The sequence below is a fragment of the Vulpes lagopus genome, chromosome X (genome assembly GCF_018345385.1).
Source record: "Vulpes lagopus strain Blue_001 chromosome X, ASM1834538v1, whole genome shotgun sequence".
Classification (NCBI taxonomy): domain Eukaryota; kingdom Metazoa; phylum Chordata; class Mammalia; order Carnivora; family Canidae; genus Vulpes; species Vulpes lagopus.
In genome coordinates, this window is record NC_054848.1 from 11,809,139 (window position 1) to 11,835,283 (window position 26,145).

The 26,145-nt window shown below is 42.8% G+C and overlaps 1 protein-coding gene across 3 annotated transcripts in view; it reads right to left on the minus strand.

Moving 5' to 3' along the window:
- Positions 1-1,811: 1,811 nt before the first annotated feature.
- The window catches only part of ACE2 (angiotensin converting enzyme 2), a 41,497-nt gene continuing 17,163 nt past the window's right edge, over positions 1,812-26,145 (minus strand). For 2 of the 3 annotated variants that reach the window (XM_041741854.1, XM_041741856.1), the window contains 12 exons: positions 24,640-24,737; positions 22,092-22,261; positions 19,124-19,350; positions 16,415-16,559; positions 14,435-14,533; positions 13,553-13,675; positions 12,748-12,920; positions 11,025-11,083; positions 8,255-8,355; positions 6,788-6,904; positions 4,324-4,518; positions 1,812-2,878 (listed from right to left, as the gene is read on the minus strand). In XM_041741854.1, coding sequence (XP_041597788.1) covers positions 2,770-2,878; positions 4,324-4,518; positions 6,788-6,904; positions 8,255-8,355; positions 11,025-11,083; positions 12,748-12,920; positions 13,553-13,675; positions 14,435-14,533; positions 16,415-16,559; positions 19,124-19,350; positions 22,092-22,261; positions 24,640-24,737 — 1,616 coding nt within the window. In that variant the 3' untranslated portion in view covers positions 1,812-2,769. The remainder of the gene's footprint in view (positions 2,879-4,323; positions 4,519-6,787; positions 6,905-8,254; positions 8,356-11,024; positions 11,084-12,747; positions 12,921-13,552; positions 13,676-14,434; positions 14,534-16,414; positions 16,560-19,123; positions 19,351-22,091; positions 22,262-24,639; positions 24,738-26,145) is intronic. The other variant, XM_041741855.1, reaches the window with a different exon arrangement.

The following is a 26,145-nucleotide window of genomic DNA, read 5'->3' on the forward strand; positions in this document are numbered from 1 at the left end:
CTGCTGAGCAGGGAGCTTGACATGGGACTCAAGCCCAAGAGCCTGAAATCATGACCTGAGCCTAAGACAGATGCTTAACCAACTGAGCCACCCAGGCACCCGAGATGGAACTTTAAGAACAACCACTAGGGCATGTATACATTCAGCGAGCATTTCTTTAGTGAGTACTGTGTGACGGCTTCTTTCCTACCCAAGGGAAAAGAAGGAACGAGTAACTCAATCCCCCCTCCTCAACGGGCCCTTGTGAAGTCTGTTTTCCTTTCTTCTATTTATTTTTATGTATTTTTAATTTATTTTTAAAGATTTTATTAATGAGAGACACAGAGAGGCAGAGACATAGGCAGAAGGAGAAGCAGGCCCCTCACAGGGAGCCCCATGTGGGACTCCGTCCCTGGACCCAGGATCATGCCCTGAGCCAAAGGCAGACACCCACCTGCTGAGCCACCCAGGCATTCCTATGTATTGGGGTTTTTTAAAAGATTTTATTTATTTATTCATGAGAAATGCAGAGAGAGAGGCAGAGACACAGGCAGAGGGAGAAGCAGGCTCCATGCAGGGAGCCTGACATGGGACTTGATCCTGGGTCTCCAGGATCACACCCTGGGCCAAAGGCAGGCGCTAAACTGCTGAGCCACCTGGGCTGCCCTGTATTTGGTTTTTAAAAAACAATCCTCTTTATAACGAAATATATGCTTATTGCAAAAATTCAAACAGTACAGAATCCTCTACTGTGAAAAGAGCCAAAGCCTTGATTATAAGCCTAGCTTCCAAAACCAAGTCAAGCAAGATTTTTAAGATATTAGTAGAGGTTTATAATAAAGTCAGCGCAGTGATGCTAAGAGGAGCCGAGTAAAGGAATACTCATACCACATAAAACATGCATAATTTTGAAAATGCTATTTAATCGTGTTTCATGATGATATCTAACATTTGCTGCTACTGTTTTAAGCCAGGGGACTGCCTATGTGCTCTTGGAAATGAAGAAAAGGTCATCCTCCCTTGACTTGGCTAACTGATCCACCATGACCATTATCTCCATAGAATCTATTTTATTTTTTTAAAGATTTTATGTATTTATTCATGAGAGAAACAGAGAGAGAGGCAGAAACATAGGCAGGGGGAGAAGCAGGCTCCATGCAGGGAGCCCGATGTGGGACTCAATCCTGGGACTCCAGGTTCATGCCCTGAGATGTTCAACCACTGAGCCACCCAGGCATCCCTATTTTATTTTTTTAAATTTATTTATTTTAGAGAGAGGGTGAGAAAGTGAGCAGCAGGGAGAAGAGAAGCAGAGAGAGATGGAGAGAGAATCTCAAGCAGGCTCCCCACTGAGCATGGAGCCCAATGCTGGGCTCCATCCCACGACCCTGAGATCATGACCTGAGCCAAAATCAAGAGTCAGACGCTTAACTCACTGAGCCACCCAGGTGCCCCTCTCCATAGACTGTATTAAGTACGAAGTTACTCTAACATTATGCTGGTCACCACAGAGAGTGAGTTGATGAGTAGAGTTTGGATATTTTCATCTACTTTGAATCAGTCTTCGGTGTGTAGTGGATGCCGTGCTCAGAACTGGGCTGGATTCTGAGATGTACAAAAGGAGTGTTAGGCTTGGTCCCTAACCTGATGGCGTAAACAATCTTAACACACCTCTTTTTAGATTGGTCTTACAGCTGCTTTGTACAATAAAGCAATTTAAGAAATTGGGACACATTCCAAGACGTTTGAGAAGTCAAGGGTCTCAGGCAGGCAGATGGAAGGGAGAAGCAGATAGAAGCCCCAGCACATAAGTACACGTGAGACCGCAGGAGTGTGAATCTAGTAAGTATTTATTGAGTGTCTGCTTGGTGCTCAGCACTACTCAGACATCGAGGGTGAATACAAGAGCTAAGAGGTTGGGTACCCACTTCAGAGGATGACCTTCAGTTGAGATTTCTAGTCACTCCAGAGAGAACAATAGAAGTGAGTTTCTATTGAAACAATAGAAGTAAGGTGTGCTCTGGCGCAGAGGTGGGGGGCAGGGGAGGGGTAGGGAGGTGGAGGGGTTGGGGGGGTGGTTCCTGGAGGCCCCTGAGGCTAGTTTTACGTTGTCAGGAAGACGATGATCAAGCAGCTTGGAAGTGAAAAGGCAACATCTGTGAACAGCTCTCTGGATTCTTCTCTCTCCGTTACACCTGTCATCCTGAAGAAAGCATGATCCAGTCCAATCACTGGATCTGTGGGCAGACCGCTATAGTACTTAGATGAACTTAATGTGAAAAGAGTGTGCCATCCTTTACACTTAAAGTGAACAGCATGTGCCACTCTCGCTCCTGCAACCCTGCCAGCAACTCATGGACACTGTCCTTGAAAGAGATCCATCCGGATTCCATACAAGGCCCCACTTGCTCCCACCATATAACCCCTCTTTTCTGTTTTGACTCTGGCCATGCAACAAACATTTCCACTTCCATTACGGCCCCCCCACCCACCCCGCCCGAGTAGCTCGCAAGGCCAAAGACACGTTTTCTCTATTACTCTCAAATAGGAGCAGAGGTGGAATCTCAAGGCAGAAATAAATACTGAAAGCCAAAAAAAAAAAAAAAAAAAAATACTGAAAGCCAGTGAAGATGCCCTCTCCCCAGGCATGTCTTCTTGGGAGAACTATTCCTGAACAGAGCCATAGTTTTGATATTTAATGACATCTTTATAATCTCATATACGTAAATGTTAATTTTATGGTACAGACGATAATAAAAATCACCTCAAGAGGGAATAAAACAGATTTTCCTAAAATGAAGTCTGAGCATCATCCACATTTTGGAATCCTGGATTATTTTCTCCTTTACTCAAGTCCACGGAGGCATAAGGATTTTCTTCACCTCTTGTTTGATCATTCCTGTTAAATAGAGTAAAGTAGCCTTAGTATAAGTACCGCTGGATGGACACTGCCTCCCTCGGACCCCACTGGCCCAGGCATCTCGGACACCCTAGCATCTCCTCCTCAATGAATCAGCCCCCTCCCAATGGACTGTGGTCCCCTAGAGAACATGCCCCATGAGTGGTTGGCACAATGCCTGGCGGGGCATGGGAGACCACAGAAACCTCTGTGCTCTGGGGTCATAGAGAGGGTGCCTCTGTACCTCAGTTTGCCTATTTGGCAAATGATGCCCCTTCACCGAGTCACCGAGCTAGTGCTAGCAGAGTGCTCACAGTACCTGGCACGCAGGCCTCAACAAGTATCAACCACAATTATTATTTTTAGGAGTGAAGTGGTCATTTAGCCAGTTGCCTCATTCTTTTTTTAAGATTTTATTTATTTATTCATGAGAGAGAGAGAGAGAGAGAGAGAGGCAGAGACACAGGCAGAGGGAGAAGCAGGCTCCATGCAGGGAGCCCGACGTGGGACTCGATCCCGGGTCTTCAGGATCACGCCCTGGGCCGAAGGCGGCACTAAACCGCTGAGCCATCCAGGCTTCCCCCCTTCCATATTTTTAAAATTCTAATAATATGAATGTCTTCTATTCAATGCCTATTTTTTTTTTAACTGAAGCCACCTTAGGGAACTAAAAATCTCTATGGTGAAGAATCAGTCAGACTAGACCAGTGCATGTCAAAATTCCATCAGGAACACATTTAAGCAACCTGGATGCGCACAGAGTTTTGTCAGGTACTACAGAATATTCACCTTAATTACAGAAGCCCAGCGAAAGCCAGTGATTTCTCAATGTCAGAAAGGCCAACTAGTGGCAGAGCACGAGTATAAATCAGGTCTCTGACGATTTAAATCCTCCATGAACTTGGATCTTCAACTTAAGGACGAATGAGAAGTACTGGGGCCCACGAGCTAAGGGGATGACAGGGAGCCTGGGCCACCTGAGGGGGAAGGAAGGGGATGGAAGGGTGGCTGTATGGAGCAAATCTTAGAGCTCATTCTTGAAGGATTTCACAGTGCCAACCATTGCTGTATATCACTTCATTTCTAGACCAAGGAAGACTACGAGTGAGGACAGCCCCCTGAGCCGGCCTGCTCACGGCTCAGGCCTGCTCACACCTGCTGAGTTTTCAGGGCCTCTTGGCAGTAGGGAGAGGACGCTGTGGCCAGGATGGAGTTTACCAGGGCACACTCGAAACCCCAGGCTGAGCGTCGACTGTGGGCCGGCGCTTGATAGGAAGGCAAAGTGCTGATGAAACCTGGGAATTCTCAGACACTGCATATTTAGGTGCAATATTGTCCAAATAAGTAGTTGGCTCATACAGCCTACCACTTACTGCAAATTTGCCAGTTACTTTTCCCTAAACCTTTCTGTTTTGAGATAGGTAAGTTGAGGAAAGGTCACTTACTTCCTTCGATTCCTGATCCCAGAGAAGATGAGCAGGACAATACCAACCACCACCACTCCCATCACAACCCCAAAAACAATCAGCCAGATGGTGACAGGTGGCTCATAAGGGGGTCCCAGTGTTGGCTGAATCCCCAGAAACTCCAGGCTGTTGTCATCCAGGCGGAAAACATCATTGATACGGCCCCGGTACATCCTATTTCCAAAAAGCAAAACACTTAAGCTAAACAAAACGGTGTGTAATGATTTACTTCTTACATCATTGGCCCCTGAAAGGACGTGATAAAGCTTATCCTAAGAATATATACCTTAAATAGCGGTGAACTCAAAGCAGATAACCAGGTCCGATGAAAAATAGGAGATTTGACAATTAGGCACCTTTCATGTCCTGCAGCCTAGATTAGGTCTGGCAACAGCTTCCTTGGAAAATTGGGTTGCGAGTGTGGAAATGTGCAACTGGCTGGCACTTGTTCATTTGTGACTGCTGTGCTGTAAAGGTTAAGTCAACCTATTTGGCAAGAATTTCCCTTCTGTCAGAGTATGTCTACAATGACTTTATATCAGATAATGGAAAAGGACAATTGGGTACATATCTTCTGCAAATCAATCGTTGGGCCCTATACCCAGGTCTTGACAGTTACATTTTCCAAATAAAAGACATGGACCTGGGACGCCTGGGTGGCTCAGCAGTTTAGCGCCTGCCTTCTGCCCAGGGCATGATCCTGGAGTCCCGGGATCAAGTCCCGCATTGGGCTCCCTGCGTGGAGCCTGCTTCTCTCTGTGTGTGTGTGTGTGTGTGTGTGTGTGTGTGTGTCATGAATAAATAAATAAAATCTCTTTTTAAAAAGGCATTGACCTTTGGAGGCAAGGGAGGAACACAGGAGAGGGGCCTTCGCCAATTTCTCCATCACTGGGAGGGGATATAGCTAAATTTTATCGAGCAAAAAAGGATGAAGATTATTTTTAAAACAAAATAGGGAAAGTGAGAATATTCTGGATTGAAAGCCAAAGTGTCTGGCAGCCCGTCCTTCTACCCTTGGGTGTAGTGCAGGTCAGGAGATCAGAAGGAGAGAGGGACATCAACCGAAGCAGAATTAGCCATGTAACCTCAGCCTGAAAGTGTGTCAAGTCCTTCTGGAAGCAGTAAGTTTGAGAGCCCCTGCAGCTCACAAGGAGGGCTGGGCTCTTTTATGATGATCTCAGCTGGCACTTTTCCCCAAGACAAAAACAAGTCATTTGGAGGCAGGCAGTGAAGGCTCTGTGCGTGGGTGGGTTGTATACTGCAACTAAGCCAGATTTTCCAGACACACTTTTCCGGGCGGGTCTTAGATTTGCTTCCAAAGATGAACAGCAGCTCAAGAGGGCCACCTAGTGAACTCCCCCATAGCAGCGGGTATCTTCAGCTTTTTGTTTTGTTTTGTTTTGTTTTGTTTTGTTTTGTTTTGTTTTTTGGTGACAAGGGAAAACATCTACATCTATCCATTCTTCACTCCTGCTGTTTGGGGAAACAGATGAGGCACATTGGGCCAGTCGTTCCTTCTAGATGCTCACTGCCCATAGCAAGTCCCTCTCCTAGTGTGAAGGCCAACCGATGCCTAAGGAATCCTATTCTTGCCTACCTCATTTCAGACTCTGGTTGCTAAAATGATTCCTTCATCCAAGTCCCTATAGCAAATGGTGGCAAAATGTGTCCGTGACCCTTCTGCATCTACCATTCTCCGTGCGTGCAGGCCGGACTCTCTTTAGCCGGTACCTGCTGCCTCTGCCCAAGAGTATCCTCAGGCCACAAGGGCCTTACTGGCCTGCAAGCCAGAAATGCTGGAGAAGTCACATCACCTGTCGGGCAGTTCTCAACCAGTGACTGGTGAGAGGTGGTGGATAAATACACCAGCACTGACGGGACAATTCAGGTGCACATTCTGCTCAGTCTCCCAGAATTCCCCAGCAGTGGTCCCTTGCTTGGTAACACGTCATTTATCACCTTCCTTCCATCCTCTGTCCCCTATGCTTTCTCAGAGCTTTTTGAGATCACCTCCCAAATGAACTACTTATGTTCAGATACTGTTGAAGGGCCTGCATCCAGAGAAGTCCAAATCAAGAGAGTTCCCTTACTAGGAGATCCTTCTGGAATTAAACCCCACTTTTTTTTTATTTATTTATGATAGTCACAGAGAGAGAGAGAGAGAGAGAGAGAGAGAGAGGCAGAGACACAGGCAGAGGGAGAAGCAGGTTCCAATGCACCGGGAGCCCGACGTGGGATTCGATCCCGGGTCTCCAGGATCGCGCCCTGGGCCAAAGGCAGGCGCCAAACCGCTGCGCCACCCAGGGATCCCAAAACCCACGTTTTTAAGCTGTAAATGGCTGAGAACAGTGCCGGGCACAAAGCACACTAAACCACCAGTGACTGTTGTGGTGGCTTTTGTTACCTACCCCCACCCTTACAGTTTGTTTGAAAATAAAATCACCTGATGGCCTCTTCAACTTCAGTTCTGGGAATGATGTCAGACACATTTCCAGGTGAAGTGACAAAGAAGTTGAAGGAGATTCTTGGTTTCAGATCGCTCACCCACACGTTATCCTCCCTGCAGAGAAACAAAGGAAACATCTTCGCTCGTGGCCAAGGACACAACAGAGAGACTGGGTGCTTCCCTTGCCAGTGGAAAGGGAGCTGGGGTGGGGGGTGCGTCACAGGACGAAGTCAAGAGACATGAGTGAGTGCAAACAACGGAAGGAGGGGATTGTCCCCAAATCCTTAGCTCTTCCCAAAGCACTTGAACTCAGTGACCTAAGTTGTGATAACACACTATTGGCACGATTTGTTCTGCCCCCCTGTGTGAATCCCGGTTCCTTCTTAATGACAGAATGGTGTCGAACTGAAAGCAGCCAGAGAAGCAGCGAGGAACCACCAGTTGGGTGGCGTGGCCAGGACTGTGATAAACCCCACTGTGGGCAGTGATGGCTCAGTACCATGAACAGACATGGTGTGTTCGGATCCTCCACCCTGCTCCACGCTGCCGACCCCAGCGTGTTACACCCACAGCTCGGGGGGGGGGGTGGAGTGGGCTTTCCGGGACAATGGGACAAGACTGCGCTCTCCCAGCTGCCACAGGGATCCTAACAGAAGCTAAAGCAGACCCTGTGGCTCCCAGCCCCTCTCACTCAGAAGAAAGCCAACGTCCTTGGAACGGCTGGCTTGCGAGGCCCACGCAAACATTCTCGTCCCCTTCCCACCCCCATGGCCCACTACCACCCTGGCCACAGCTCCTACTTGTCTTCTAGGAGCTCACTGCTCCAGCCTCATTGGCCTCCTTGCTGTTCCTTCAACAGGGGGAGGATATCCGTGCCTCAGGACCTTTCCACCTGCTACCTTCCCCCTCATCCGTCTGCCTTGCTGGCGCCCTCTTTGCTTCAGTTGTCTGCTCAAGGGTTCATGAGGCCTTTTCTGACCGTTGCAGTTAAGGCTGACCTCTAGACACCAAAAGTAATTTGGTACTTTCCTCCCTCCAGCTTGTCACCATCTCATTCTACTATATTTCACTTAACATATTTTGCTGATTGTAACACACATGAAGCACATATTAGAACGCAAGTTCGATGAAGGCAGAGATGTCTGCCTTTTCCTGTCAGTCTCAAGGGTGGAGGAAGCATCTGGTGGAGGGCGGGGGTGGGGGCAGAAAGAGGGAAGAGGAAGGGAGAGAAGAAGGGAGGAGTGGGGGAGGGAGAACAAGGCTCTTGCCATCTACAAGTCAAGTAAGTCACGGTCCTCCCTAAAGAGAATGGCCTGAGTTCCAGGATAGCATAGATGTTTCAAAGTCATTAGGAGGTTGTTCTTCATTTCACTTGAATAAAAGTTTAAACATAATATCTTCTCAGACCCAAAAGAAAGAGAAGTCCTGGTTGGAGTAACTCGAGAGCACAGAGAATCAACTCACACAAAAGGAATTGTCTGCTTTTTGACTTCTGAAAAATACTGTCTCATGGCATATGCAATAGATGACCGGAACAAGTACATTTCATTGTTATTCCATTCATACTGCAAATACAAAAGAGAAGGACTGCTCAGTAGGGGTCATAGGATACACTCAAAACCTCCTATTCCAGAAGTATTTTTAAATGCTCTAATACTCCAGAGAATCTTACTCTTCATTAGTCAGTGACCTCCTCCTTGGGTGAGCACCAGCCGCACCTGGAGGGCTTGTTAAACCACTGAATACCGGTTAAACCATTGAATAGTGGGCCCTACCCTCCTGAGTTTCTAATTCAGAAGGTCTGGGAGGAGACCCGAGAATTTGTATGTCTAACAAGCTCCCAGGCGGTGATAACCTTGCTGGTCAGGCACCTGTGCTTTGAGGTCCCCTTCACCGATCCCTTGACTTCAGTTTGGTAGGAGCTGAAATAAACATTCTGGGGGCAGGTTTGTAGATGGGAGTTATGCGAGTCATGGGTTTGGTTCAAATGTCCATGTATTGTACACCTGAGACTAATATGACACCGTTAGTTATACTTGAAATTTAAAAATTGGCTTAAGACAAAAAAAGTCCATGTGTTGTAGACAAAGATGCAGAGCTTTTACTATGTTTATAGTGAGTTCTCAGATATGTACAAGTGTAAAAAAGAAACTTGAGGTTCGAAGGGAAAAATAAGTGTTTCGAAACAAGGTAATTTGTTCTGGTCTTTGAGTGCTAAACAAACAGCTGGTGTATTTGCATACCCGATGAATATTTGCAAAAAGAGGGGGGAAAAAAGCATTCACTCTCCTCCAGTAGCTGGCAGTAGAGATCAGTGAATGGCTCAAATGTTGCCTCTCTCTCTCTCATTTAGAAAAAACAATTGACAAGGTTTCACAAAAGAATTATTAACTTCAGCTTGATACCACTCAGGTATGGAAGAAAAGCTGCTTTCATAACAATAATAATGTTATTAATATTGCTACTATGAATATTCTGGTTACTGTAAGTAAAGGTTGAGTTCACAAAACAATGCCAAAGATCCAGGTGGACTTAGCCATGCAACAGCTCGAACTGCCCGTACTCTGGCCTGATGTTTAGGTGTGCTAAAGCATGGGGCCGGTTTCACCCGAGCAGCCTGCTGCTCAGCCAACAGGCCTCATAGCATCAAGAGCTAATAAAAAGATGATGGAGAAATAATCCCACAAACATTCAACGATGGTTAAGAACCAGAAATCGGAACGCTTAAAGTTTGGGAAGTGATGCACCTTCATTTTTATTCTTTCTTTCTTACATGTTCATTTTTTTTTACTCCTGTGTTATCTATGCTTGGCTGTCTTACTTAGCTAGGAAAATGACACTGTAACTACTGTGGAGCCTTAGGGAATATTTAACTTGCCAGGAAAAGGAAGAGGGTAGAAATGTAATCTTGGGCTCTACCCAATGCAAACCACAATTTTCTATAGCGCCCTGGACTGCTCCACCTGACCGTCCTTCTCATCCTGCATGGCCTCCTGTGCTGCCCATCTGTCTGGGGATGCCCTGTTTTCTCCTCTTTCCCAAAGCCACTGCTTCTTCAGCCTGGCTAGCCCGAGACAGGTGTCTATCAGAGCAATAGCTGCTGTAAGAAATTCACACTCAGATGTGAGGAATTTGGTTTTCCATGAAACATTTGGGTAGCCCCCAATGCAGATATACATCAGTAGTTCTCAACTTTGGCTGTAATTAGAATCACCTGCAGAACTTTTAGAACTCTTGATGCTACGCTGCCAAACAATTAAGTCAGAATCTCTGGGAGTGGGACTCGAGTTTTAATATTTTTAAAGCATCCCATGTGACCCCAGGGTGCGGCCAGGTTTGAGAAACTGTGCTGTAAATCAGAGCTTCCCAGTCTTGTGACTTGTTGAAAATACAGATTTGGATTAAGCAGGTCCAGGGTTGGGGGATAAGATTTGATATTTTTAACAAGTTCCCAGGATATGAATGATTGACTAAAACAAAACAAAGCAAAACTACTCGACTTCTGAAAACAATCTCTCAAAATATAACCTTGTCCTCTTCCTCAAATACAAGTAATGGTGGTAAGAGTGAATTAAGAGGGTGGACACTTGGGGCACCTGGGTGACTCAATCAGTTAAGCCTCTGCCTTTGGATCAGGTCATGATCCTGGGGTTCTGGAATCAAGCCCCCTGCTCAATAGGGAGCCTGCTTCTCCCACTGCCGCTCCCCCTGCTTGTTCTCTCTCTTTCTCAAATAAAAAAAAATTTTTTTAAAGAGGGTGAACACTTGATATTTAAGATTGGATGTTTTCTCATTGATCTTCATAACACCTTGAAAGTAACAAGGAAAAAATAGACATACCAATCCAATAAGGAATGTGTTACTAAAAAAAAAGAGAAAAAGAAAAGAAAAGAAAAAAGAAAAACCCCAAGACCCGAAGGCCAGAATCTGAGCTTGTAGATTTTAAAAGAAACATGTGGCCTGTTTTCTTTTAGACCACACTGGAATGGGCTTATTGGTCCTGTTTAAGGGAGTGCATTAAGAAGTAAAGGACGGGAGTGCCTGGGTGGCTCAGATCATGATCTCAGGGTCATGAGATAGAGCCCCAGAGTCAGATTCCACCCCCCCCCCCGGGAGTCTGCTTCTCCCCTTTTCCTTCTCCCTCTGCCCCTCCATGTGCACTCTCTCAAATAAATAAATAAGTAAATCTTTTTTTAAAAAAAGAAGTAATGAACACACTGTCCAGAATACTCACTGCTTTTCCTCCAAGAGCTGATTTTAGGCTTATCCTCACTTTAATGCTTTGGTCAGCATCTGATTAAAGAGAAATCACAGACTGTTACAGATGACAGATCAACCATGTGCATTTAATTCCTTCCCCTCCCAAGATCCCACCAAAGTTATAGTAAAGGAATTTTATTAACAGGTATAAATACATTTTTTGAAAATGAGAAGTAATGGAGGAGGGGTAAGTGCTTTCTCAAGTGTCAGGAAGCCATGGCCTAGTGTACTCGGGGGAGTACAGACCCCAAAAGTCCCAGAGAGTCCCAGAAAGGCTTGGGATTCGAGTACAGCTGGGGGTGGGAAGAAGATACCATACTGAAAACAAGGAGAATGAAAGTCAACATATGGTTAAAGTCACTGTGGGACATAGTTGATCCTCCTACCCCACATGGTCTTGCTAAGAAAGTCATTGGAGGCTCTGGTGCAGCAAAACAAGAGGTGATCCAAGAAAGAAGACATGGAATCCAGGAAGCAATGAATTCAACCCAGGAAAGCAGCAAAAGGATGGATGACTCAGGACGAAAACTGTGTGGTCCAGATTGAGACAGAAGAATGGAAGACTCTAAGAGGGAAATCTTAAGGAAAAAGATAAGACTGAAAAAAATAGATATGTTGAAATACCTGGAAAAGATAAATGCAATGTTGATAGCAAATTAGACACTAAAAAAACAAGGCAGTAGAAACTCCAGGACAAAGAGCTACATAAGAAAGGATTTAAAATAGTATATTACTTGGTTCTTCAGGCATTATGATATAAATACTGATAATTTCTTATAAAAATTATTAAGGGGATCCCTGGGTGGCTCAGCGATTTAGCACCTGCCTTCGGTCCAGGGCTTGATCCTGGAGACCTGGGATCAAATCCCACATCAGGCTCCCTGAATGGAGCCTGCTTCTCCCTCTGCCTGTGTCTCTGCCTCTCTCTCTGTCTCTGTCTCTCATGGATGAATGAATGAATGAATGAATAAATAAATAAATCTTTAAAAAAAATAAAAAATTAAACATATTAAAACTTTATTGGTAGATGAGAAAGGGAGGTGGAGGAGTAAGAGATGCATGCATAAAACTGACCAATAGTGAAACAATATAAACAAAAATGTTCAGAAATGAGTGTAACTGCCAGAAAGAAGAGGTAATAGCATTAAAATTGATTTTAAAAAATTTGTCTTTGAAGAGCAGGATTTGAGTGCAGTGGGTTGGGGAGTGTTATACTCTTTTATTTTAAATATGGGGCTAATAAAGCAGACTTGAAAGAGAGAGGGCAGCCCGGGTGGCTCAGCGGTTTAGCACCGCCTTCAGCCCAGAGCATGATCCTGGAGACTTGGGATCAAGTCCCACATCAGGCTCCCTGCATGGAGCCTGCTTCTCCCTCTGCCTGTGTCTCTGCCTCTCTTTCTCTATGTGTCTCTCATGAATAAATAAATAAATACATTTTTTTAAAAAAAGAGAGAGAAAATGTGTGTGTGTGTGTGTGTGTGTGTGTGTGTAGTTTTCGTCATGCCCAATATACACTTAAGTGCTCAACAAATGTGCTTCCTCCCCAATAAAATGGAAGCTGCTACCATAGCACAGTCAGAAGCAGGGTCTACATGGAAAACATACTCGGCTGTGTCATGGCCCCATGAAATGGGCTGGAGGAGGCTAGGGGAAGCAGAAAGGGAGTCATTTTAAATGTGTCAACTCAATGTACTCACATGGACTCCAGTCAGTGTTCCATCCCACAAAAGAATTCCTATTTTGCTCTTTCAGCCAGGTAAACAAGGGTTCAAAGTAGTTAAGCAGTGGCCTTACATCCATATTCCTTGCTCCTACAACAATTTCCAAAGCGTAGGTCCAGGGTTTTGATTTTCCAAGTTTTAGCATTTCACTACATGAAAAAAGGGAAGGGTGGGTTCAGGGCTTTTTGAGGAATTCCAGATGTACACATATTTACACTATGATTTATGGTTTCTCCTCTTTGGCTTGGCTAAGTTTGCTCCAGGCAGATAAGAAAATAAGGCAGGTTAATGGATATATTCATCCTTCAATCTCTTTCCTTCCAATGACTACAAAGGGAGTTCTGTAGTTAGTTATGATATGGAGAGAAGATAGACTGTCCAGCCATCACATGGTCTAGGTTCCTGTGTGACCATTAAATAAACATTTAATTTGTGGATGAGGACATTTTGAGTTCAAAATTTTTCTTTTTAGAACAAGGAAATCAAATTCAAACCTAGGCATGGAAGTGAGTAATACTGGATAGCAGGAGAGGTTAAACATTTTGAAGTATTTCTTTTAAAAAAAGAAGAGAGAGAGAGAGATTCACCTATGTATCTGAAAGAGAGAGAGGACTATTAGGGGGAGGGGCAGAGGAAGAGACTCTTCAAGCAGACTCCTTGCTGAGAGAGGAGCCTGATGCAGGGCTCAACCCCACCACCATGAGATCACAACCCGAGCCGAAACCAAGAGTTGGATGCTCAACCAATTGAGCCCCCAGGTGCCCCTTGAAGTATTTCTTACAGCAGCTTCTGCCCAGCTTCACTGGAATTGGAGATATCACACTTGTGTAGGGGACCTTCATGTTTAGCTATTTGACAAAGGGCTTCTTGAAACTGGAATTGATAAATGGTCCTTGTGTAATATCTGTAAAATAGACAAAGAAGCAAGAGAGCAGTCCTGTGTTTAGTTACTTTGCTAGACTCATAGATTGAGGCATATATTTAAATTCTGAGGCTAAAAAATAAAAAAATAAAAAATAAATTCTGAGGCTCTAGTAACCAAAGAGATATTAGTCCAACCTCTTTCTCCAGAAAGACCAAAATATGAATCCTACAGACTCATCATAACCTACTTGTATTTATGTATCAGTTGATTACTAAGGCACTATCACTTTGTTACATGTTAGTTCACATTTGTATTGTGTTTTACATATTTATGGCCCTTTCATATAAACAATGCCAATTGGTTCTTATGGCAGGCCAATAATATTATTTCTATCTTCCAAATTAAAAAAAAACTTGAGGTTCAGCAAATTCAAGATCTGAGACTAATAGGTAAAGAATAGAAGTTTTTGGACTTCAAATTAAAAATACTCCATTACAGTTATTCTGAACACTGCCAGTAACAAGAAGACAAACAAAGATGATTTTATTTCCCCCAAGGATACTATGAATTCCTTCATGGTGGAGAAGAGATTTCACGTAAGTTTTATTGGACCCAATAAATCATGCTGAGTTAAACTGAACTAAAATTGATGATCTGTTTTGAGGTTCTAGGGGGAAGGAGAGTAGAAATAGGGAGAGAAATTATAGTCATTACTTCATGGATCCCTATTTCTTTGCCATTAGCACAGCTGTTCACAAAGCCTGGAAGTTAAACAGTGAGAAGAAAACCGTCACTTACCTGATGAATGAGTAATCATTAGCAACATGGAACAGAGATGCAGGGTCGCAGTATGTTTCATCATGGGGCACAGGTTCCACCACCCCGACTATATTTCGCCTTTAGGGAAAAAAGCAGATACATGAGCCAGGAGGCACTTGTCACAGGAAGGTACAGTTGGATGCAGCTAGTGTGGTTTTGTCTGCCAATGGCATTTAGACTGGAATTGGTTATCAGGTGAAATACAAACAGTGTAAAAAAAATTACAGAATAAAGCCCTGATGTGGTGATCTCTCTCTTTTTAAATTCATCCAGAATCTACCGCTGGAAAACGGCTGCATCTTCAATACACTAATTTAATAAAGAGCATTGTGTGGCCAAAAATGTACGGTGAAAGTCTTCATAATCCCTCTTTGGCACCACATTTAATGTGCTCCTGGCAGACAGAATTTTGTAAAATTGACCTCTTACCAATTCTTCAAGGCTAGCTCGAGGGCCCGCTCCTCTGTGAGGCCTGCCTCCGATCCCACCCACCCGCCGGCACAGTGAGCCCCTCCAGCCCCCGCAGCCTTCTCTAGCTGTGTTCCTTTGGCATTTCTCTCTGTGTTTTACAAGTCTTCACACACAGCTTCTTCTGAGCCCTGAGGACTGGAGGTCCCTGGAGGGCAGGGCTGTCCCTGTCACCTTTATGGTTCCAGTGTCAAGCATGGTGCCTAGTGCTAAGGAAAGGCTGCATGTATATTTGTTGAATTAATGGAGTGATTAATGCACAATGAATGATTTTAAGAGCCTGGTACCATTTACTTTCAAAATAAACTTTTAAAAGGGATCAATAATTAATTCAATCAGAAAAAAAAAAGGTTAAAAAAAAGTAGGGAAACCATGTATTTGGCATTATTTAATCTTAAGACATTTGTCCTTTTGGATTGTGGAATCACTTCAGACACAAATGCAGTAATACTTAAATGCTAGAAATAGTCATTATCACTGCTGCCTCCTTCCTCCCAGGTAGGATTTATGTCAACAGAGAATCTTGGCAGAACAGTGGCACTGACTTAGACTAATGGATACAGGACTGAATGTTATATGGGTAGATCTTCACCACAGAACGGAAAAATAAGAAAAACAAAGCAAAAATAATTGACAGGAGTCTGACTAATAGAGGATGGAAAGATTATTCTTCCTCTTCCCCTTCCTTCCTCCCTTCTTCCTTCTTGCCTTGCCTTTCCTTCTTTCCTTCTTTCCTTCTTTCCTTCTTTCCTTCCTTCCTTCCTTCCTTCCTTCCTTCCTTCCTTCCTTCCCTTCATATCTGTCTTCTTTTGCAATTCTTTCTTCCCAAACCCATTGATTCATACCTGTACATCCCAGGCACCGTGCAAGGTACTTGGGCTACTGCAATGAAGAATATAGTGCTGAAACTATTGAAAGGGATCATCATCTGTTTCCCAAAAGTGCCAGGCTCTCACTAGCCTGGAATTCTCTCTGTTCCCCTCTACATACACCTGGCCAACTCCCACCTCTTTCTCAGAGCTCAACTCATATGCCTCTCCTCATGTGACCCATCAGATTGGGCTTTGGATCTTGCCTTGGATGTTCATGGATCCCCATACATTCCCAACACAACAGAACATATCGCCATGGTTTCATTTCCCACATCCCTCCATAGACTAAAAATTCTTTGAAGTCAAAGAAAACATCTGAAATGATCAGTTTTGGATCCCCAGTGCTTTGCCTAAAATATCACAGTTTATTGGGTGACTGAGCACTTAAGATGAACCATGAGAAGTTGTGTCACCTTAGGGGAGGGTGGAACCAAGGAAATGTTATCTGAGGAGAAAGTACCCAAATGGAGACTTAAAAAATAAAAAGGAGGCAGCATGTGTGCCTGTGTGTCTCGCATGTGTGCACGTGCATGTGTGTGTACAGGCCAGTCAAATGCTTTTAGATAGTGGCAAAATCACAAGAAAAAACATTCTACTGATTGCATATTCATTGACTTACTTCATCTCCCACCAAGTTTTCATCCACTGGTCTTTGGGAATTTCACCCTTAAAGACCATCCACCTCCACTTTTCTAACATGTAAGTAAATGGTAGAGTTCCAACAATTGTAAGTGCTTGTTTGAGTAGGAAGTTTATTTCTGTTTCTGAAAGTAAAATGGAAAAGGGTAAATATTAACATGAGGATGACAGTGGATGTTTTGTGTTAACTTTCCAATCTCAAGATATTATTCCTCAAGATATACTTACAACAAGGATGATTATGTGAGAAATGCTGACAGTGGACATAATAATACTTATATATTCATTTTCTCAGCCAAGGGACTTGGAGGAGGGTGAAGACTAGGATAGAACAAGGTAAAATGAACCTGCAAGTAACACCTAATCCTCAATTTTTCATTGGTGTCAACTGCCTTCCTTAAGTATCTCTTATCAGAGCCAATTAGGGCTATTTCATCTACTGTCATACTGTTTATTCTTGTAAGCTCCATGAAGGCAGTGACAGTTAATGTTTCATTCAAGACTATATACCTAGCCTGGTGTCTCCTATATAATACCCTCTCTCAGTCTTTGTTAAATAAACAAATATTAGACATATGTGGCCAAAAGCCGGTAAACCAGGGAGGAAAAACACAAAAAATAGCCTCCCTAGAAGAAACTATCCACTGGATAATCAGAAGTATAGTACACTTTAAATATACTGACATCTTCTTCACCTCAGTTTAAAATGCTTTAACAAATTATGTGATCTCATTTATTCTTTATTTAGTGGTGTAAAAAAGCAGTCGAGCTTATCCCTAGTGTACAAATGAAGCTCAATGAACTGTAAACAGGGGGATACTATCTACTTGGCACACCAAGTGCCTAGTGTTGAGAAAAATGCCTTGCACATATTATATGCTCAGTAAATATCTTTGAAAGAAGAAAGTAGGCAAGGAAAAGAGAAGGAGGGAGGAAGAGAAGGAATGAAGGAATTTATTTAACATCATTCACAGATCAGGGGTAGAGCCAAGGAAGGAAGCAAGAGTTTTTCAAACCAATGGTATAACCACGTCTAGTACTATCCTCGTGATTCAATCATCTTTGCCTGGTGTCAGGGAAAATTTTAAAAATGATAAAAACAAATAGATCTCTGTTAATTGACTTAAAAATTACATTTTAAAATCAGGCAACGTGGGATCCCTGGGTGGCGCAGCAGTTTGGCGCCTTCCTTTGACCCAGGGCGCGATCCTGGAGACCCGGGATCGAATCCCACGTCGGGCTCCCGGTGCATGGAGCCTGCTTCTCCTCCCTCTGCCTGTGTCTCTGTCTCTGTCTGTCTCTCTCTCTCTCTCTCTCTCTCTCTCTCTGTGTGTGTGACTATCATAAATAAATTAAAATAAAATAAAATTCTAAAAAAAAAAAAATCAGGCAACGTGTGTGGTTGCTGTGAACTCCCTATCCTTTGCTGCTCCCTTCATGGGAGGATGTTGTTACTCGTCTATTACCCATTGGGTCTGTGCTTACAGTAACTTTCAGATGTGATGATGGCTTTACACTGACCTACTCCCAGGCCTTCATGAGATTACCAAAGTCTGGAGCCAGAAATCAAGGCACAGTGAATTGCCCTCACAATGATGGAGCTTATGACCTTGACCTCATTGACCAAACGTTCCAGCCAGTGGAGCTGATGTTTTGAACTAAATAACTAAAATGAGGGGAGAGAAACGTACAGAAGAGAACATATTTGGCTCTAAGTATCCTTTTACAAGGAAGAATCAAAAGCCACGGCATGTTCAGTGAAGAATCTGGATCTCGCGAACATTCATCATGTGCCATCAAGTCCCAGCCATCCAACGAGAAACAGGCTGCCTTGGGCAAAGATGTTGAAGGATAGCATGGAGCTGAGGGGATGTTACAGGGGCAATTTTATGCTTCAGCTGGGTGAAGAAAACATTTCAGTCCCATCCAGTCTTGATATTCCACCACCTGTTCTTTAAGAACTCAAATTTCAAATCACACTTTGCTTTGCATAATATTATGGGGAAAGCTTTAGGGCTCTGGTTCTTGTTCTGCTATGTTGCCTTTGACCTCAGGCTCATTACTTTTCCCCTCTTGTCTTCAGTTTGCTACCTCTGCAAAAACGGTTTTTAGAATGTTCCTGCTCTCACATTTCGGGTGGTTTTTACCTAGAACCAGAAGGATCTAGTCAGAATTCTAACACTAATTAGCTGGGTGACCTTGGATAAGCCATTTCAGTTCTGTGGGCCTGTTTTAGCATCTTCCCCCACCCCCATTAGATGTTTCTTAGAGTTCCAAGACCATTCATTCAGTCACCTGTCTTATGCCTTTTTCAAAGATACAAAACCACAAGTTGGCTTGTTGTGATACATTCTTATTTTCTTAGGGAGGGGGGAGGGGCAGAGGGAGAGAGAAAGGGAGAAACCCAAGCAGGCTGTACGCCCAGACTGACATGGGCCTCAATCTCACAATCCCAAGATCATGACCTGAGCTGAAATCAAGGGTCAGACACTTAATCAACTGAGCCACCCAGGTGCCCCTTGTGATATATTCTTTAAAAAATGTTTCTACCAGTAGCAATTCCAGCTACCCATAAATATCATATACTTTATGTGGCAAAAATTAAATATATCCCACATGTGATAATAAATACCTTTGCCCACAACCAACTAAAGAATCCCCAAAACAAGCCATGAAAAAATGTCCATACCACTGTCTTCGAAAAAACTAGGAGGCAGAAGACCAATGTTTTTCAAATGGTTGGGTGTAGCTGCAGAAAGTGACATGATTTCCCCAACAGCTTCATGGAACCCTTCATTAGCTCCATTTCTTAGCAGGAAGGGTTGTGCGGCATATGCCATGTCATACTGGATGTGTCCCATCTCATGATGGGCTGTCAGGAAGTCATCCATCGTTACCTTTGTGCACATCTTGATCCTGAACAAAAAAATGGGCAAGATTAAAATTAATCTCAATGAAATTAATTTAATCATCATAGTAAGAGCAGTATAGGATTTTGGTAGCTTGGATCATCTTTGCAAGATTTGTTCACCAATGAATCTTGAGGACTTACTTCTGAAACTGTACAAGGTGCTCAATATAAAGTGATGGGCAGGGCTGAATCCTATTGCTCACAAACTAATAGAAAGATAAGCAGAGCAGCCTGGGTGGCTCAATGGTTTAGCACCGCCTTCAGCCCAGGGCACGATCCTGGAGACTTGGGATCGAGTCCCACATTGGGCTCCCTGCATGAAGCCTGCTTCTCCCTCTGCCTGTGTCTCTGCCTCTGTGTGTGTGTGTGTATAATAAATAAATAAAATCTTTCATAAAAATTTATAAATAAATAAATAAATAAATAAATAAATAAAATCTTTCATAAAAAAATAAAGGAAAGAGGGCCAAAAACAAAGGCCTAGGTGGTCCCATACAGAGTAGAGAAAGATGATTCAGAGAGAGAAAGAGGTCAAAGAAGTCCAGAAGAGCAGGACAAGGCGGAAGACAATGAAAAGTGGCATTTTAAAGAAAACTTGTAAACCTCGTCTAAGGCTTCAGTGACCCAATGCAATAAGGGCTGCATTTGGCAGTTAGGTAGTGGTCCTGTTCAACTTGGCCAGAGCAGTCGCACTCAGGTGAATGCAGGGGTCAGTTCCCAATTAATTTTCTTACCACTCTGACCATGTCACCCCCTGATAAATCTCCTTTAAGTCTCCCCCAGTGCTGGGGAAGAAACTCAACCTCTTTAATACAGTCCAGTACGACCTGCTTTTCTACCCTGGTTTTTCTCTCTTCTTTTTTGAAACAATCACAAGAAGAGCTACGATATATTTCATGTCTGCAGTACCTAGTAGCCTAGGCTAGGAAACGTACATATACTCACTCATGTTTAAGCCTCACTATAGCACCAGAGTCAGTGAACTGTTTTTGATAAATAAGTCTTCGTTGGAACACAGGCACCATTTGTTTATGTATAATCCACAGCTGCTTTGATGCCGCAAGGGCAGAACCGGGTAGTTTCAACAGAGACCCGCAAAGCCTAAACTATTTACTATCTGACCCTTCACAGAAAAGGGCTATCTGCCCCACTCTAGTGGATGTCGCTGGGGTCCTGCCGCTGGGGTCCTGCGCAGACCAGCTCCACCAGGCAGAGCCACCCGGCCCCCAGTTAGCCTGAGTTATCGCTGTTAAAAACCAACAGCTGCTTCCTTGTGCACTGCCTTTGGCTAAAGGAGAGGTGCCTCAACCAGGAGAGAATGTCTTCCCACACTCTGGGGCAGTCCACAGCCAGTGGCTGACTGACGTGGGGTTACAAAAGGCCAGTCCTCTTCATTCAAGGTGTGACCAACTGTGATACACATCAGGCCTCGGAGAGCCCAGTGGGATCAAGCTGAAGGCCAAGTTTCCAACAGAGACCACACCTTACTTAACTCTTTCCCCTGCCCACCCTGTTTCCCTCACTCCCCTTTGCCTGACTTCGTCCCTCAATGAATCTTCTTCTCAAGCTGGGAAACCCAACCTAAGACAGTCACAAACCTGCTACCTGGAAATTACCATTCCAGTTTATAGATAAGGAAAATGAAAGCCAAGGTCAAATACCTTGCCCAAGGCTGCCCAGCCACACCTGGGGTTCGAATGCCTGGGTTCACTCTGCCATAGCCCAGGCTCCTCTTCACATGACCTTTATTCTAGCCTAACTTGCTGGTTCCAGTACACAATGCCAGGTCCTGCCTCTGTCCGAACCCTTCTCATCTTTTAAGCCTAATCCAAATGTCACCCGAAAAGCCCTGTCTGAACCTACAGCCTATTCCAGGTGTAGTCAGTTCTCTTCCAATTCCCCATAGAGTGTTCTCTGTGGTTTTCTTTTTTTTTTTATTTTTTATTTTTTTTTCCTTTTTTTTTTTATTTATTTATGATAGTCATACAGAGAGAAAGAGAGAGAGGCAAAGACACAGGCAGAGGGAGAAGCAGGCTCCATGCACCAGGAGCCTGATGTGGGATTCGATCCCGGGTCTCCAGGATCGCGCCCTGGGCCAAAGGCAGGCGCCAAACCGCTGCGCCACCCAGGGATCCCTCTCTGTGGTTTTCTTATAACACGTACCACTTTCTCTATTCTTCTTTTTTTAAAAAATATTTTATTTATTCATAAGAGACAGAGAGAGAGGCAGAGACACAGGCAGAGGGAGAAGCAGGCTCCATGCAGGGAGCCCGATGCGGGACTCAATCCCGGTTCTCCAAGATCACACCCTGGGCCAAAGGCAGGTGCTCAACCACTGAGCCACCCAGGTGTCCCTTTCTCTCTTCTATCCCAGATTATTTATTCACCTGTCCTGTCTCATTCACAGGAGAGAAACATGGGATAGAACAATGCCTGGCTCACCCAGCCACCTTTATAAATCTTTCTCATGGGGATACCACCCTTCCCAGGACCTGGTGAATCTAATGGGTGCATATTATTTCAAGTGAGGCAAACTGTCTAAAGTTCAAGACAGGGCCTGCTGATAATCCCATTTTTTCTGGAAAAGCCCAGATACGTTCTCATGGACTCCTGAGCCCTCATTTAAGGGGAGTTCACACATCCCTTCTGTGCTCAGGAAAGCAGAGAAAAAATCCAAATCCATCCTCATCACTGTCTCCATTGTTTCCCAGTTTAGTAACAGCCATATAAGGACCATCCTCACTACCTGAAGTCACCCTTCCCTAGGTCCCAAGCTGTGGGGTGGCAGACCACTTTCCGGCTGTCACTTGGCTCAGTTAGCATGGAGTTCTCCCAGAATCCTTGAGTCATGTTGGGAAGGCCAACAGACACAAAGAATTTCTCAGCCTCCTTGAATATCTTCCTTGCATCCCAGCTCTGGAAGAAAAAAAAAAAAACATTTCATTCTAGCATTAAAATAACTGCATTCTTTCTGTTGGCTATGTACAGAGGCATGACTTTTCTGGAAGGCAATCTGGCGACATGTATGGACATGTCAAGCTTTCAAAGTGTTTATACTCTTTATCTCAGTAATCCTGTCTCTAGGGAACTAACCTAGGAAATTCTCAGAAGTTAGGTCAAAGAATTCCATTTAAAATCGGGGGGTTTTGTTTACTTTTAAAAATTAAGACATATTGGACACATCACATTCTGTAAATTTAAGGTGTACAACATGTAAGATGATTTTTAATAAAGAAAAAAGTGGAAACCTCCACCAGAATGGTTAAATAAATAATGATGTCTTCATGGAATGGAAAAATCTAAATAAATTCAATTTATAAAGACTTTTTATTGATGTTTTTATAATTTAACATGAAGCGAAAAATATATAAACCACTTATATAATGTGATATTAATGAGGAGATATACAAAAATTAACAGTCGACTGCATGAGATTATGTATGATGTTTTTGTCTTTATTTTTTGTATTCCAAGTATAAACAAACAACAGTGACCTTCCCTTTGCTAAAATACTATTCAACTCAAACAAACCATCATTGACTGAGCCCCTTCAAAGGAGGAGACCGTGCTATTAGGCTCAGTGGAAGACAGAAACAATAAAGTGCATATGAAGTCATGGACTTCTATAACCAAATAGGCCTGCATGTGACACAGTGGTCAGTAAGTAGCTAGGCATTGGCTTCATAGTCTGTATGGGAATCTAAAGTTTCAGAATGTTCCAGAACTGGAGAGGGGCAGCAGTAGGTATCTGCCATTTAGCAAACCCTTCTGGGAGCCGACAGGACTTCTTTGGAAATAAGGCCCACATGAGGCAAACTAAGATTGTACAACTAGCAGATAATTCATGAATCACTTTGGGTGACACAGAAAACTTTCTCTGATCTCAAAGACCAGTCAAGTCTGGTTTTTCTCCTCTATTGCCTTTGGGGATTTGAAACAGGATGTGACACTGTGGATGTTTTTTATTATTGCCCTTTAAAGGCAATATTGATATTAATAGGTATGGCATTCTCAAGCAGAATGAACGTATGTATACCAGAACAGTGTAGACTAGTAAGCACAGTTAACATCTATTAAATGCAGAATGAATGAATGGAAAATGAGACTGGAAATATTAGGAGTCCTGACCTCAAACCTTGGTTGCTACTGATTATCTTTGTGACTTCGGGTGAGTCATTTACCCAGGCCTCGGTTGCCTCACCTACAACACGGATCCATCACAATCCCCGTCCTGATAGTCTCATTGGTTTGTTGTCAAGATGACCTTAGGAGAGATGGTGCATGTACCAATCCTGGAGATAGTCTAAGGAGCTATATGCAGATGGGCCTCTGCTGTTGCTCAGCTGTGAAACCAGACCTAATATAGCTATGGGAGTCTGGAGGCCCTTGCAGCTTCACATTTTTATTTTGGTATGGCCTTTTCCCAGGAATATGTTATGTATGTGAAGATTTTCACTGCATGGCTGTTTACAGGTTTAAAACTGGTATCAAGGAAAAATCTAGCAATATGTAAATAGTAAAGGAAATCATGATGCAACTCTCTGAAGACATTTTATACAGCCAATAGAAGTATGACCATAAATTGTACCCAGAAAATGTAGATTGTTAGCTAAATAAAGAAAAATATGTAACTATAACATGATTTCACCAATGGCAGGGAACACAGTGAATCCAAACCATTATGCCAAGATGGTAACAAAAAATTAATTTAAAAATTAAAGACTCATAATACTTCTAACAATAGTGAATTTTTAAATATGCAAAAATCTCCTAAGGATATCATTTTTTCCTGTTCATAGAGATTATAGGCTGATTACCTCGCAGCAACTAACTCTGGAAAGAATAATGCCAACCAGTCAGTAATTTCACATCTTACTGCCTAATGGAAAACTCAGTTCATCTCCATTTTTAATATCTCTCATCAAGATCAATACCATACTTATCATTCAAGGTACTTGATGTTGCTGACATTGCAAATTACTTTCCCATAAAAAGATAGCTACATAAGAAATATATTTATTATTTTTTAAGGTTTTATTTATTTATTTGAGGGGGAAAGAGAGAGAGAGCAAGCAGGGGAAGGAGAAGGACACTACTCACTGAGCAGGAAGCCCAACTTGGGGGCTCAATCCCAGGGTCCTGGGATCATGACCTGAGCTGACGGCAGATGCTTAATTGACTGAGCCACCCAGGCCCCCCTACATGGTTTTATATGCAAAAGATAAGGAGAGAAAAATGGCAGAAAAAGAAATGAAGTTGAGGATTTAGATTTAGTTTTTAAGGCCTCTTCCTACCTGGTTCACCATTGCATTAGTAACATCTATGTTTGGTTTCTGTCCAAAGGGGACTGTCAAAGGGTACAGATTTGTCCAAAATCTACCCCACATATCACCTATTTAAAAAAAGATTTTGTTAATACATAGCAAAGACAGCAGAATTGTAGACCTGATTTTACACACTGCATAAATTAGGATAAGTAAGTAGGCCTTATAAGGCCTACTTATAAGTAAGTAATACAGTATTCTAGATTTAATCTAGTTTCTTTTCATTACCTCTTTTTGTTTTCTTATTTAAAATTTTCAAGACTCTCTTCTTTTACTATCTCCTCTAAAAGGTTAAGATTTATTAAGATTATTCCTGTCTCTCCCATTTCAAATTACAATTCAAAGGCACAATTTATCAAATATATGCAACATCATAGCTACTATAGATTAGAAACATTCATATAATCCATCATTCATGGAACAAAATATTGCAAATTAAGCTATTAGTAATTCCTAATATTGGACTCAAGAGAAATCATATAGGATCATCATTCAGGAATCTCTACTAACTAGTAACAAAGTTCCACCTTTGTCACTATACTATAGCAATACACTTAATTGGGTAATTTTTCAAACATCTCAAACAAATGCTAAATTGGATTCCAAGGTCGGAGACCCTAAAAGGCAAGATGGATCTACAAGAAGTCAATCTAATGGCAAGACCAGAATGTTGGTACCAAAGGAATGGGGCAACATAACATGAATAATACTCCAATGAACTCATGTTTTAAACAATAAAATTTAGTATAGATAAGTATAAGGGCCTATGCTTAAATTTTAAGGAAAGATGTATCCAATATAAAAATATGTGATATGTGACTTTAGGCTGAAACATAGTCTACATGCAAAAGACCAAAAGGGACCCAATAAACAGTGTGACATGGCTTCCAAAACACAAATGTGATCTTAAGGTAAATAAATAGAATTATAGTGTCTAAAACAAAGGAAGTCATGGTACCATTTTTACTCTATATTGGCCAAACGTCATCTGGAGTAATTGTTCAATTATGAGCATGATATTTGAAGACAAAGACATCAACAAGGGCTAGTTTGTCCAAAGGAGAACAATTAGAAAATTGAGATTTTAAAGAATGGCTAAAAATCAGTGCAGGATATTTCACTGGAAAAAAGCAAAGAGCGTATACGTTATGGTAACAATAATACTCACTAAAATATATTGGTTACGTACTCTTGTGCCAGGTACTATGCTATGCCTTATACAATGGTTGTTTAAAATATCTAGAAGGCCATCTTATAGAACAAGAATGAACATATTCTCAGTAACCTCATATCATAGAATTAGATGTAAAGAATGGAAGACATTAGAGGGGTGTTGATTCAGTCCCATATAAGGTAGAACTTGCTTATAACTGGTGCCACGTGGCAATAGATTCATCTACCTTGGAAGGAAGGAAGAGCCACATTACATCAGACAGGTTTAAGCAGAAACTAAATTACTGAAGAATTCCTGCTAAA